Source organism: Montipora foliosa, chromosome 4 (assembly GCF_036669935.1).
Source record: "Montipora foliosa isolate CH-2021 chromosome 4, ASM3666993v2, whole genome shotgun sequence".
Classification (NCBI taxonomy): domain Eukaryota; kingdom Metazoa; phylum Cnidaria; class Anthozoa; order Scleractinia; family Acroporidae; genus Montipora; species Montipora foliosa.
In genome coordinates this window covers 4,732,719-4,748,114 of record NC_090872.1, presented here as the reverse complement: position 1 = coordinate 4,748,114, position 15,396 = coordinate 4,732,719, and the positions used below count along the sequence as shown (strand labels likewise).

General features: G+C 39.1%; 1 protein-coding gene across 1 annotated transcript; it reads left to right on the top strand.

Moving 5' to 3' along the window:
* The first annotated feature begins 1,323 nt into the window (after positions 1 to 1,323).
* On the top strand, positions 1,324 to 15,267 carry LOC137999571 (tumor suppressor candidate 3-like). Its single transcript, XM_068845380.1, has 11 exons — positions 1,324 to 1,428; positions 4,381 to 4,550; positions 7,321 to 7,438; positions 8,029 to 8,111; positions 8,321 to 8,378; positions 9,358 to 9,498; positions 10,535 to 10,624; positions 12,266 to 12,329; positions 12,674 to 12,748; positions 12,933 to 13,023; positions 14,062 to 15,267. Exons 1-11 carry the CDS (start codon positions 1,345 to 1,347, stop codon positions 14,075 to 14,077), a joined length of 990 nt encoding a protein of 329 aa, XP_068701481.1. The 5' UTR covers positions 1,324 to 1,344; the 3' UTR covers positions 14,078 to 15,267.
* The last annotated feature ends 129 nt before the right edge of the window (positions 15,268 to 15,396 follow it).

Here is a 15,396-nt window from a genome sequence, read left to right as displayed (position 1 = left end):
TCTACGCATTTCTACTACCCCCTGAAACCTACCAAAAATACGCGCAGAAGACTCTACGCACAAAGACAATACTTGGCAGGGGAGTGCAAGGAAAGACCTATTGCGCAACTTTTCCATTTTCTTGACGCGGCCGAAAAACGGAGAAATTCTACTCATTTTCTGACTGGATTGCCATATGGCAACCCAGTAAATAGAAAAGCTAAATATTTTAAGCAAGAGCCGATACAACGTAGATTTGATTTTACTGGTGTATTATAACCAGCCTCCTTCAGCCGAAATATAGTGCACCACTAAAATCAAATCGACGTTGTATCGGCTCTTGCTTAAAATATTTAGATTCTCAACTTGTAATTACGCCGATCAGATGAAGCCACTGATCCAACGTACACCGACAGGAAGATTGTCCACGGTTGCTTGCTTTAAAACTCCAGCAAATAGACCCTGCCTTCCCTTAGTCGTATGGTTTCTTTTAATTTCTTATTTCAGTCATAGTGGGATAGGTATAGGTGTGGACCCCCCCCCCCCCCGGGGGGGGAACTTTGCATTTGAAGGGGCGGGGATGCTCGTTGGATTAAACCCCTATAAAAGGATTAAAGGGTTTGGCCCAGCCCTAAAAAGAGACCATATTGAAAAGATATTAAATATATATTTTTATATTTCTTCGTGTGCAATCCTAAACGTGGCCTTCACGGCTACATATGATGGCATTTTGTCCAGAATACCCTAAGTGAGACCAAAATCCAAAATTTGTAAGAGAGACGATGAGCATCCCTGCTCCTTTCATATGCGAGTTTCCCCGGCGTGTGTGGAGCTCTAAGCTATTTTTTAACCTATATCAAATACAAGGTGTACAAATGAACCCACTGGGAACTCGGAAAAATCCGTGCCCCTGATGGGATTTGAACCCACGACCCTCCGTGATCTAGTACGGATGCTCTAACCACTGAGCTACTGGAGACTCTATGGTGAACAAGGGTGAGATGTGGGTATTTGAATCGAGCTGCATCACACAGCCACAGAGTCAAATAACGACTGGCAGCATAGCTCATAACCGCATCGCCCAGTCACATTGAGAGCATCATTGAAATACAGTTGCCTATATTTCTGTGAACGATGCGGCCAACCAACCACCAAGGTGAGCGAATCTGACATATATCAAATACAAGGTGTACCATATTTAGGTTGCACACCTAATTCATATTTTCCTCGCGGCAATAAAATCGTAGCCTGCGCAACATACAACAGGCGGAATTTTTGCGTTTTCCAAATAAAGCGGGAAGGACAGCGTGAAGTCCTTTTTCACGCTCTCGACAAAGCCTGGGAACTAACAGTCACTGGTCCAACATGGCGACTCGCGGTTGGTTGTTTGTCTTTTGTTTTGTGTTGATAGTTTCTTTCTGTTATGGAAAGAAAAAAGTTACTAAAGAGGTGAGAATCTGTGTTTTAAATGTTATGCAAAACTCTTTTTTGGAAGGAGTGAATATTTTCTAGATTCTTTTCAATAATTTTTCGCCGTGATCTACTGCTTCGTTCATGGAAGCATTGAGACTTGAGCTTACTGTTGACTTGTGGTTCAAATTTTTCCTTGGTTTACCTTTTTTTATTCATTGTCATAATCTGAAACAAAGAAAAATCAAAATTGAACTGGAAATTTTGAACCGGGAAAAAAACTTGAGCCACATCATTATCATCTTAGCGAAGTAAGGCTAAATTTCTTGTCGTTTTGAAATTAGTTTTCAAAGCGACAGTTATATAAGTAGCTTGCACTGAATATTGTCACCGTGAAATGGTCGTGCTATAGTTTTCTCCCTAACTGCAATTGTTATACTTGAAAGTGAGCTTGGATTTTCTCTGCAATCTTTTTCTTTCTGCGATTCCAGTGCTTCTTTGTGCATTCCATAATTAGTTGAGCTAGTTTACATAACACCTGTGCACCTAAATGCAACATTAAGTAGTTGCCGCGGGGATCTCGAAAACGAAGACCCTAAGAGCCCAAAAACTTGAAAGGTCAGAAACGAATAAAGATTACCTAAAAACCCTCAATTTGGCTAACCCTAAGCCTAACTAGGCTTAAAGTTGGTTTTTATGCCTAGGGTTAGCCAAATTGAGGGTTTGGGGGTACTTTATTCGATTCCGAGTTTAGAGTTTTTGGGGTCTTAGAGTCTTTCGGTCTTCGTTTTCGAGACACCCTAGTTGCCACCACGGTCCCACAGTGCTAGATAGAATTTATGTAAATCGACGAGTGCCACTGCAGTCCTGCAGTCCTGCAGTTGCATTGCCTCATGGTCTGTTGTCGTGCTCTTGTTTCACTTGTAGCACTCGTAGCACTCGTTTACTGATTAAACCTTCGACCTTGTTTCAGTGATTATGACTAAGCACTCTTTTCAAATTTTATCCGTTGTTTTACGGTTCCATTAACTACACTTTTTTAAAGATCCTATGAAGAAAATAGCACTTGTTTACTGTTTAGTCTCTGACAGGTTTCAATGAAGTGTTAAGGCCTACCTAGTGCTCCTAAGCTCGCATTTCAGTGATTAGGCCTAAGCACTCTTAAAAGTTTAGCTTTCATTGGTTTGGTTAACTACACTCTTTACGAGATCGTTTGAAAAATAATTATAGTGTTCGTTTACTGTTTAAGCCAAAGAGCTTGTGAAGAAAATAGCGCTAATTTACTGTTTAAGCCTAAGCGCTCGTTTCATTGATTAGGCATAAGCACTTTTTTAAAAATTTAACTTTCATTTTACTGTTCAGTTAACTTCACTTTCAAAATTTATGCATCATAGTTATTTTTATGTAGTCTTGCACTGTTAAACATATATATACTTCATTCTGTAAACCATGAGGCGACACAAGCGTGCTGAGAAACAAGCACGCTATACAATCATGCATGTGCCTTGTTCTTTTCGCCGCAAAGGTAAACAAGTGCACTGAGAAATAGGCGTGCTACGTATGAATGTACCTTGTTCCTTAAGCTTTGAAGCAGAACAAGGAGCATTATTCTTCAGTCTTGCACTACTGGACTGCGGACCACGGTGGCAGTCCGTTTAATGTCTTCATTATTTATTGCAATTCTTTACTACAGGACTGCCGGACACGGTGGCAGTCCCTTTAATGTCTTTGTTATTATACTGAGTCTTTCACTTTGGGACTGTGGACTGCAGTGGCAGTGTGTTTAATGTCTCCATATTATTATACAGTATTTTACTATGGTACTGCCGACCGTGGTGGCAGTCCCTTTAAGGTCTTCATTATTATACAGTATTTCACTACGGGACTGCGGACCGTTGTGGCAGTGCAATTTATTCCTTTGAGTTATAATTTTCATATTCCTTTACTATGGGACTGCGGACTACGGTGGCATTCCACTTTACCAATATTGTCCTTTTACGTTCGACCACAATGGCAGTCCGCTTTACTGCTTTTCCTTTTTAAACTTGTCATTCACAACTATGGCATTGTGGACCGTGGTCGCAGTCCACTTTACTGCTCAAGTTAATAGTAAGATTCATATTCATCAACCTCAGGATCGCAGAGGTTAAATGGTAATGCTTCTAGGTGGACAGGTATTCTGTAATTGCTCCATTTGTTGTCCAGGGCTCAGTTGTTCAAAAGCTGAATAATGCTATCCACCCAGATAAATCACTATCCAGTTGATAAACACTAGCAAAACCAATTGAGTTATCCAGTGGATAGCGCTATCCACCCCTTCAAACAACTGGGACCAGCTAAAGGAAATCATTCTCACATAATTATGGTATGGCTGTGATGATATTGACAGAACTAGATTGGCCTAAATCTGGGAACGGGTAAAGAAAATCTGTTATGTACATTGTAATTTGGTCACCCAAGCCAAAAAAAAAAAAAGCAAAACAAAAAAGCAAGATTTGGGATGTTATTAAAAAGAAAAGTCAATTCTTATTTAATACTGCCCAGCTGTGTGATCTTTTCTACTGTTGGGAACTCTGTACCACTCTCCCTCCCTCTTCTTTGTTTTGAAAAAGTCTGTTACATCTTGACTATCCATTGGTTTCTTGTCATGGTAGTGGCAATTAATCATGGTTTTTACAGTTTTTATCATGTGTCACTTAGCAAATCAAAGAGGGAATGACGATATTGATGACAATCATAACAGTTACATTGTATTATAAATAGTGATGATGACTTTCAGGAAGTGGTTTTCAAAGTTCTGTGAATTTATTTTCCAGAACACATATACTGCAGCAGGCAGACCAAAAACAACCTTAAATTTGAAATATTTACCCAGGAAGCACCATTCACCCAGAGATGTTTTTCCGGGAGTGCTATCACCACTTGCCATCCCTGCTCTTCGTAATAAACATTTGATTTAAGTTATAATTGTTTCTAACAAATTTTTCCTAGTCTTTGCTGGATACCCGTGTAAAACAGCTGATGGAGTGGAATCAGCGAAAGGCTGTTATAAGATTGAATGGTGATAAATACAGAACTTATTTAAGGGGATCACCAAGGAATTATTCTGTTATTCTCATGCTCACTGCACTTGCCCCACACAGGCAATGCACGATCTGCAGGTACGAGGAATTTGTGTCCATTTTAATCACTCACTGAAAATCCCCATTAACTCTTTGACACCCAAACCGGCCTGAACCGGCCAGACTTGATATTTTACTCTGTCTAAGGCCGGACGATTTTACACATCAATGGGGAACCCCCGGAGGTCACTGGGTTAAGGGCCTCTTCAAATGTTCTTATGAACTCTGGTGTCTGTTGACATGAGAATTTTAGTGAGGACTGGTTCCCAGGCCAGGTACAAAAGCCTGGCACCAAGGCACACTATAAAATTGTTGCTAATGAATTTTGCGTGGTACATGCATGTCCAAAGAGAAGCCTGTGGCTCAACCCGTTTGCACCTGAAGAGTAAAATCATCTCAACTGGTGTTAGAGTAAGATCTACATAAGTGACCCTCTTAGAAGGCAAATCGATCAAGAAAGCAAGAATTGTAGATTTTTTTACCCTTTTGTTCCCAAGGAGTTCTGACATTGTCAAGTAAAATTGTAGAGGGTTAAAGTAAAATCTACAAATGCTGCTTTTTATAAGGAGGGAAGGGTTGGTCATTACTTTTGATCTATTTGATCTTGATTAATAGGCTATATTTTAGACATACAGCCGAACCTCCCTTAAGCAAACACCCAAAATGGTGGTTGCTAACGGCAGGTGGTTGCTTACGAAAACTCAGACCATATTGAGTCAATATTTTGCCTCTAGTCAATAACATATGGTAACTGCAGAGACTTACCCCGTGCACAACCAAATTTGCTAAGAGAATAACCAATAAAGGCAAAGCCGGTGGTTGTGACCGGAAAACGGACTAGAAATCCCATATGTTTACATTTTTATGGAGACAACAAGACATCGATGCCTTGGCTGAAATCAAAAATATAAAACCTTGGATATGACCTGGACTGAACAGGGAATGATTGTGTTGACTGCTCCGAATACTGTACTTTGATTTTCATACCGCAGTTGTTTCGTCAAACTGTTGACTGCTTTTGAGAGAACAGTCTATCAGGAAATCAGTTCTAATTTTCTGTAATTATAAGACACTTGACCTATTGACTCGCGGCAAGGTGGCCTCATGGTTAGTGTGCTCGACTAACGGTTCGGGGCCTGGCTGGGGACATTGTGTTGTGTTCTTGGGCAAGACACTTTACTCTCACGGTGCCTCTCTCCACCCAGGTGTGTAAATGGGTACCGGCGTAACGCTGGGGGTAACCCTGCGATGGACTAGCATGCCATCCAGGGGGGAGTATAAATACTCCTAGTCGCTTCATGCTACGGAAACCGGAGGTAAGCGCCGGCCTGATGGGCCTTCTGGCTCGTTAGCAGTGACTTATAAGACACTTAACCTATTGACTCCCGGGGGTTCCCCATTTACGAGTAAAATCGTCTGGCATTAGACAGTAAAAATGGCGGGTTTAGGCTGGTTTGGGTGTCAAAGGGTTGAGGTTGTCTCTTTTAAATAAGGCTCAGATGGAGTACAGTGTAAGTGCATATTTTCTTAAAAATGTTAAATGATATTATTTTTAGAATAAAAATAATAGATGCTAATGTTGGTAAGCAAATACTGGGCAGAGCCTGGGAGGAGAGCGTGACTTCCCATCACATGACTACCTTATTTGGCTCTTTCATTCATCCCGCTTTGTGAGCCTGCTCGATTTTACATTTCCAAAGCTGAATTTGTTCTGTTTTTCTGTTCAGCAGTTTTAATCCCTCCCTCCCCCACTTCCATTCTGCTTCCTGGTTCTGTTGTATTTTTTTTGTTATGGGCTTATTGTAACCTCTTTAATAGTTCTCTATAATGAAATATGGGCTGGGAATTGCTGCCTGCAGGGAAGGGGCATATTGTTACTTAGCTGGACTGGGTTAACTTGGCCCCAGGACATTATGCCAACAACTATGTCACCTTGCAATACAGGCATGAGGCTCCCCCTCGGCTAGGTGCAGAGGCTATATTGGTCCATACCGGTGGTGGGTGTTATGCACACCTTGCCAGTACATTTGTTTACGCCCAAGTTGTGTCTATTATTGTCTTTTACTGTGCACCAAAGTATTACATGTTTTTATGTAAAAAGTCAATTTCCAGAAAAAATCCGGTACTTCTCATTGACAAATTTCCTTTTTTTGTACTACTGAGGAATGTGATAATGTTACAACGCCTAATTATCCAATTTCCACTCTATTACCCATCAAGTGGTCACTTACAGGAGGTTAAAAACAAAAGAAAATTTCAAACTATTATCTAGTGGTGACGCTTACGAGAGGTGGTCACTTATAGTGATTGTACTTGGAAACTTATGGTATTTTGGAAAAGTGGTCGCTGAGGAGAGGTGGTCACTTACGAGAGGTGGTCACTTACGAGAGGTTCGACTGTAATAATTATGCAATTTTAATTTTTTGAAGAATTCTCCCCTTATTTGCTTGCATTCCTGCTTTTCAATTCCCACGCTTTGATTTACATGTATTTATTTTCACACCAACATTTTTCACAGCAACTTCCACTCATGTTAATAACCCATTGACTCTCCAACTAACCTGCATTGACAAATAAAATTGTCTGTCGTTAGACAGAGTAAAATCTATTAAGTCTCACTCCCAGGGGTCCATGGGTTAATGACAACGGTAACGGGATGTCATAACATGTCATGTTGTTTTTTATCATTAATCTTTTAAAACAATCTTGAGTTAAACAGCAAAAAATTAAAATTAAATGTAATGTTTGCATACAGTGTAATTACAGATTTTGAACCCAACATAAATCATTCTCTTTTCATTTTCAACAGGGAAGCTAACAATGAGTTTTCAATACTTGCTAATTCCTGGCGATACTCTCAACAGTATTCCAGTAAAGTATTTTTTGCAATGGTGGACTTTGATGAAGGTGCTGATGTCTTTAATGCGGTAAGATGTGTGTTGATCAATAACAAAGTTAAAATAGGCATTTGTGTAGCACTGTTGAGGTTGGGTGCTTGAATTGTCGTGGAGATTCCAGTACCGGCTGCCTGGGTTCCAGCTTCAATATGATAAAATCAGTGGGAAAAGGGAGGGAAGGGTGAGAGAAATGCTAATGAACTGAGCCCAAAATGCAAATTATTAATCCATTAATTTTAATGTTCAAAGTGGTATAAAGAACACTACAAAACAATTCAATACACCACACACATTGGCTTCCAAAGCACAAGTTCCTTACACATACACTGTATGCATTACCGCTGACCTGATAAGATTGACAATAATATTAATATTGCTCCTTTTTGTTTGTTTGTTTCAAATGGTCTGGATAGCACAAGTGTTAGTAATATTTTAAAAAATACAACCACACTTTTGAATTTTCGGAACACGTTTCGATGTTTCAAACATCATCTTCAGCCATAGTGAGTGTACCGGTAACATTAAAATTTTTACAACTGAAGATAATTCATATATATATAACTATCAATACAATGATTGGTCATGCTCATGATCTGTTCTTCCTTCATGTTTTTCGGCAGTTACGACTGAACTCTGCACCAGTGTTCATGCACTTTCCACCAAAAGGAAAACCAAAAAAGGCAGACATGTATGATATTCAAAGGTAATGAATGATTATTGCATTAGGACGTATGAGATATTACAGTTGAAAGTTTACATGTACACGACATTGTATAACCAAAGGTAACTTTTCTGGGGACAAAGTGAGATGGCTGCACAATTTCGAATATTCATAAATTTGTACCAGCGCTATTTTTTTTCCATATAAAAGTGAATGACTTATCTGAAGCTTTAGTGTATATTTCTTTGTAGAATGGGTTTTTCTGCTGAACATTTAGCAAAATGGGTGGGAGAGCGGACTGATGTGCATGTGAGTATTAATTTTTGTGACTTACAATTTATTAATTTATTCATTAATTAGTGAGGAAAATGTATAACTTCATAGTGCATTCCTGCCTTATACATTCATGCATGTATAACTACCTATTTCACAATGATTTAAAGACTATGGGTTGGGGAATTGGAAAACTGTTTTTTACATGTATTTGAAGTTGAGTCGCTGGGCTTGTATGTGGTCAGGTGTATCCTGTTGCAGCTTGCCTGCAGCCATGGATGAATGCCATGTCAAGATTTTAAAGGCAAGAATGGTGGATTTGGTTTTTTCTTGACTGGGTAAGGAAAAGATAATCCAACCTGAATCTGAGTTGCTGCACCAGGTGCATGAGTGTGTGCTTCCACGATTAACCTGGAACTCATGTATGATGGCTTAGGAAAAGTGGAAATAAAACAGGCAAATGCCATGGGGTGGGGGTGGGGGGAGGGGGGGTGGGATAGGAGGGAGGAGAAGGACTGGAATTTTCAAGCTGATGTTTTATGTCTTGAAGATACATGAAGTTACTTTAATGTTGCGAATTGTGTATGACATATAAAAGTTTGAACATTAAAAATCTTGATTAAAAAAAGAAACTAAAAATAAAAAATATTTACATGCCATTCTAAAACTATTAACAGTACACTGTACTACTAATACTTAGAGAGCTAGACCCTCTTTGATGAGTACTCTGTTATTATTATTATTATTATTATTATTTTTAGAACACCTATTTTCATCGCTTGATTTACTCTTTAGGTGCATGTATTTCGTCCTCCTAACTATTTGGGTGCACTTGAACATTTAAAATCTTGATTTAAAAAAATAACTTAAAATAAAAATATTTACATGCCATTCTAAAATTATTAACAGTACACTGTACTACTAATACTTAGTGAGCTAGACCCCATTTGATGAGTACTCTGTTGTTATTATTATTATTATTATTATTTTAGAACACCTACTATTTACTCTGTAGGTGCGTGTATTTCGTCCTCCTAACTATATGGGTGCTGTGGTTATGGGCTTGCTGGTTATCCTGATTGGAGGACTGCTTTATGTGCGACGTAAAAACCTTGAATTCCTGTATAACAGGACATACTGGGCCATTGGAGCATTGGTGGGTGTGACAATTTTTCATCTCTTTTTACTGTATTTAACTGCATTATCATCGTCCTCTTTTATATGTATTTATACATACTATCGATCTCAGACGTCCGTGGACAAGGCTTTTTTTCAGCCCACTTCACGGATTGTTGATTTCAGTCTGCGGTTGAAAAATTCTGATCATGTGATAACATTTTTTGTGCCTCTGCGGTTTTGAAAATTACCAACCACGTGGCGCTAGTCCTTTGTTCTTCCCACGGCCAAGAAAAGAAAAAAAACCCGAAGAAAAGTTTCCATTTTCTCGGACAAGGCTTTTCCTGGGTTACCCGTAATAGCTTCGGCCGGTTTTACTCGCTGTCAACATCGTTTCGCGTTTTTTCTCTTTGGGGAGATCAACAGAAAAATAGTGTTTTGAGATCAGTATTTTCGAAAAACCGCAGAGCCACAAAATATATTCTCACATGATCAGAATTTTTTAACTGCAGACTGAAATCAACGGTTCGTGATGTGGGCTAAAAAAAAGCCCACATGCAACATGACCACAAAACTATGATTAGCTGTACTTTACAGCTTCCACTGTTTGAAAGTAGCAATGTTCACTGCTGGAATTGATAATATTTACCGGTAGGTACCATTGTGTACAACAAAGAAGCAGCCAAGTTTCTGTACAATGCTTTCCCCTTTGATGTGTCGTAAGATGTCAGGTTAGCTGCGTAGACTCTCTCAGCATAAGTGTTCCACAGAAAACTTTTTGCACACTTAAGGTGCTGTTACATTGTGAAATGCAACGGCCAAAATCGTTGCGAGACAAGTTGCATGAAAAGTAGAATGTAATATTGTACTTTTGGCTGTTGTAGGGTATGTTACACTCAGTCTGTGAAATGTTTCATGCAACTTGTCCCACCACAATGTCGCCAAAACATTGTGAGACAAGTTGCACAAAACGTCTCACAGTGTAAAAGCGCCTTTAGTCTAGTCTTATACATAAGCTGCTCTATGTTTAGAAGTGAACTGACAGGTCAATAGGGCACATTTTTTATTCCTTGCAGTGTATAGTATTTGCAATGACATCTGGACAGATGTGGAATCATATTCGAGGACCTCCGTATGCCCACAGAAATCCACAAACAGGACAAGTGGTAAGAATTATAATATTTGTTGACATTTTTATTTTTTCTTGCAGTCAGTATTGACTGCATGAAACAAGATGCACATAATAAATTATTAAATTTTGGCCAGTGTATCAATCAACCATATTGCTGAAAAATAAACTGATGAGAACAGAATTTACACTGGCAAAAACTAACCATAAAAGAGCCCGACGTTTTGGCAACATCTTGGAGTCATTAATTTGCATAAGTTAGACTCGAATTGAGTCTGATTGTACCTTTAAACACGGTCGTAATTGTTTAATGAGTAACGCCTTGTTAACAAGACAATCAAACCTGTTCTGGCATTTTTTCAACACCTTAAAGCAATTGTGAAGGTCATCCGGAACCGTGCCTGCATGTCTATTATCATGTTTGTGCACTGCCCACAGGTGTATCTGACATAACCAGCATCGCACTGGTCACACTTGAATTGATGTACAACGCATTGTTGGTCAATGAGCTGAAGCTTTGGTTCGCCTGTCGGGAACTCCTAGGCAATCTTGCGACTCATAAAAAGTGGCTGGACAGTAGTCTAGAGCTTCACATTGAGATCTTTTAACTGTGTCTTCACGATGTTAGCAGACTCCTGGCCTTTAAAGGGTATAATGACCCGAGTAGTGTTTTCTGTCGTAGCTTTAGACCGCAAAGAGGACTGGTCAGTGACCCTTGAATTTAGGACAGCTTTAACAATGGAGTCCACAAGGTGCTGGGGATACTTCAGTTTAGATAGCACAAACTTCGGTCGCTTGGACTCCTCAGTGAAGTAAGACCATGACAAAGACAGGTGATACGCGGGATCGAGCATAGTTGTCAGTAGGTCACGCTTGTACTTATTATATCATATCGAAACTAAAGTGTTTGTGAAGCCAATGAATAGTGATCTGCTCCTCCATTACCACAGTTATGTCGACAGTAGGTACAAGCTTGGCCTACTGACAACTATGCTCGATTGCGCATAACCCCTGTCTTTGTCAAGGTCTTCAAGGGTCACTGACCAGTCTTCTTTGCGGGCTAAAGCTACGACAGAAAACACTTCTTGGGTCGTTATACCTTTTAAAGACCAGGAGTCTGTTAATGTAGTGAAGATGCAGTTGAAAGATCTCAATGTGAAGCTGCAGACTACTGTCCAGCCAGTTTTTATGAGTCGCAAGATTGCCCAGGAGTTCCCGACAGGTGGACCAAAGCCTCAGCTCATTGACCAACAATGTGTTGTATATCAATTCAAGTGTGACCAGTGCGATGCTAGTTATGTTGGATACACCTGTCGGAATCTGTTTGTATGCGTCGATGGACATAGAAGCAAGACCTCGTCAGTGCGTATTCATTATGATAATAGACATGCAGGCACAGTTCTGGATGACCTTCGCAATTGCTTTACGTTGTTGAAAAAATGCCAGAACAAGTTTGATTGTCTCGTTAACGAGATGTTACTCATTAAACAATTACGACCGTGTTTAAATGTACAATCAGGCTCAATTTGCGCTAAGGTCTTTGTCTAACTTATGCAAATTAAGGACTGAACTATTAGTTACCCTTGACAATGGCACCAAGGTGTCACTGAAACGTCAGGCTTATTTTTAGTTTTTGCCTGTATATCTTTATCTAAATCACTGTTTTTTGTATTTTCAGAGTTACATTCATGGAAGCAGTCAGGCCCAATTTGTTGCTGAAACACACATTGTTATTGTCCTCAGTATCCTTTCTCCGCAAACAAAAATGTCGTGTGTATGGCAGTGAGACAATGGCTTTGTTTACTGTAATTATCAACAGCTAAGGTGCTCAAGTATTCCTTATTTTTGGCATCCACTTCTTAAATGGGCAGAAACTGATCTACCAGAATCAAAATTCAGATAGTAGAAGGGCTGCAAAAATTATTTATGCAATTCCTTTTGTTGTGTCTTAAATTTTAAGCACTCTTCCCATAATAATTTGTTCATTCAACTGTCTCTGTTCAATAGCATGAAAGCTGAAAAGAACCCAAATTTAAAAAATTAAAAAAGGATATTTTGGAAAACTCTTCTTTGACTGATATCCAAGATGCTCTCTATGTTGCTGGCATGCTCCTTCTTAATGAAAAGGCTCTCGAAGTCAAGGAAGTTGGAAAACGAAGATGTAAGTGTAACTTAATATAAAATTTATTGACTCATTTGTGTTCTTAGTCCAGGACAGGTTAACCAGACATTTAGCACTTTTTCACTTCTAGGAAGGAATACCGGTACATAATGTTGTCAACTTCAATCTATGAAGGCTTGAAGCGACCCAACTTAAATTAAACATAATTGTTTTTTTCTTGCAGTTGTTGTGATAGTTGGATTGGGTCTTGTAGTCCTGTTCTTTAGTTTGTTGCTGTCTGTGTTTCGCTCCAAGTACCATGGATATCCATACAGGTAGCTCATTCATTTACTGCTGAATATTAATCTCAGACTATAAAGTGTTTTCATGTGAAATCATGGTGGCCATGTTGGTATACCGAACTAATCCTCCTGGAATTGAGCTCTTTTATCATGCATCAGTGGAAAAACAACGTTACTGATCATGCGAGTGAAAACACTACGTCTATAGTCTGATGCAATAAGAATACAAGAGTATGTCAGTTAGTCTTATAAACTACTGTCAGACTTAAGTTGTTCAAAAGATGAATAGGCAGCATCAACCAAAACCAATTGAGCTGTCCACCGTTTGAACAACAAAGGATGCAGGGTTTAAAAAATGTTTAAGGAGACTCAAACCAGTTTCAACAAACTGTACCAAGCAATGGCAAAGTTATGGTACCATATGAAACATCAATTGACGTAATGCAATAGGTCACCGTGGCAACAAAGGAGCCATAAATTGGCAGAGAGTGATCGAAGCCTGCTAATTACTTTCCAAAAAATAATAAAAGCATTTTAAGACAACATTGAGGAGTGCATCTCATTAAGGAAAGGAACTTTATTTAAGTGTCTAGTCGTTCTAGCGCTGGAGCGCTAATTGGGGACACTGTAAATTGAGATGAAGAATGAAAGTAAATCAAGTCAAATGTCGGTTTTTGAGGAGAGGGGAAACCGGAGTACCCGGAGAAAACCTTTCGGTGCAGAGTAGAGAACCAAAAAACTCAACCCACATATGACGCCGAGTCTGGAAATCGAACCCGGGCCACATTGGTGGGAGGCGAGTGCTCTCACCACTGCGCCATCCCTGCACCTGCTTTTTCATTTGGTACCATAACATTGCCATTTTGTCAACCAGTGTTGTAGAGTTTTTCCTTCTAATAAGGCATTACCTCAATTGTTGAAACTGGTGCGAGCCACCTTAAGAAGTTAGCAAAGGCTTTACAAGTTTTCTCTTCTTTCCCTAAAATGTTCCAAAGCTATCAAAGAACATGTATTGTAGCTGGCATTTTAATGATCTATTTATAACCATGATCTCTTACTTTTTGTTTGCAGCTTTCTCATCAAGTGAAATCAAGAATTTTTCTCATGTCAGTAAATAGTAGCTAAGCGTTGATGTTATAATGAACAATCTCAAGTTTAAAAGAGTTGTGGAGTACATTGTACTTAAAGTAATATGTAATAAATTAATAGTTTTGTCCATTGATGGACTTTTTGGTATTGTGAAAATATTGACATTGAATTAGTCCCAAGCTGTTTTGCTCCCATTGTACAACAATTGGGCTTTCAGCCTTGTTATCAAGACAAGGTATTTTTTGTGTGAAAATGACCTCATCTTCGTCTACAAACACACGAGAAAATTGATGTTTCGAAGAATCCAATAATAATTATTGTATTAGCTGCAACTGTTTTAGAAGTTTTCAACACAAGTCTGAAAACGATTTTTCTACTGCTTTTGGCTGAAATGCAGTACCTCTTGGGAAAAGTCATCAACAACTTCTCCAGGGGCTGAAGGTATACTGGACAAGTTAAAAAACTGAGGCCAAAAGGACACCACAGGGACAAGGTTGTTGCTGGTTGAAATAGTGGTTCTGACCTACCATGAAAAAACAAAGTAAAGGCAGTTGATTCCGATAGGACAGCCTGCTCAACACATTTTGAGTCATCACTAAAAACAGAAAAATAATACATATAACATGCAGGCAAAATGCCATTATTGATAAAGGTTTTCCTCAGGAGCAAATTAAACTTTGACCATAGTTTGCTGTCTTGGTGACCCCCCTCCCCTTTTTTATTGCTGGAAAGTGATTAGCAAGCTAAAACGAAACTCTCTTTGGAGCAGATTCAGAGACAACCTCAAAATTTTCCAATTGTGAAGGTGGCTCTGAATCTGGTCCCAGAGACTTTTTAACTTTGCATAGAGTTATATCTCAGCCTGGTGATCACCACTTTCCAGCAATAAAACGTAGGGTCAGAGAGTTTTAGATCGGCTTTTTCTATTTTTTCCATGGTAAACTTTTAAGTCATTTTGATGAGTGCACCTTGTTAAGCAATAATTATTATTGGTGTTTGTTTTGGTACCATAACTTTGCTGTTATGTGAAACAGTTGGGTAGATTCAATACTTCCAATACTGCTGTTTGTTGAAAGTGCTGAAACTGGTTTGAGGCTCCTTTGAATTAATGCTAACTACATGTATATTAATTTCATTAATTCGGGAGGTTGTAGGTTCAGCACTCTAAATAAACGAGGAAAAAGTGTTGCCTTTGTGATCTCATCTGCAAATGGTTTGACTTTCAAGTGTTTTTGGATAAAAACTGAGATAAACTGCATAACCTGTGACTGAGTGTCCCACAGCACTTGTGTGAAATATTACGAACCCCACATACTT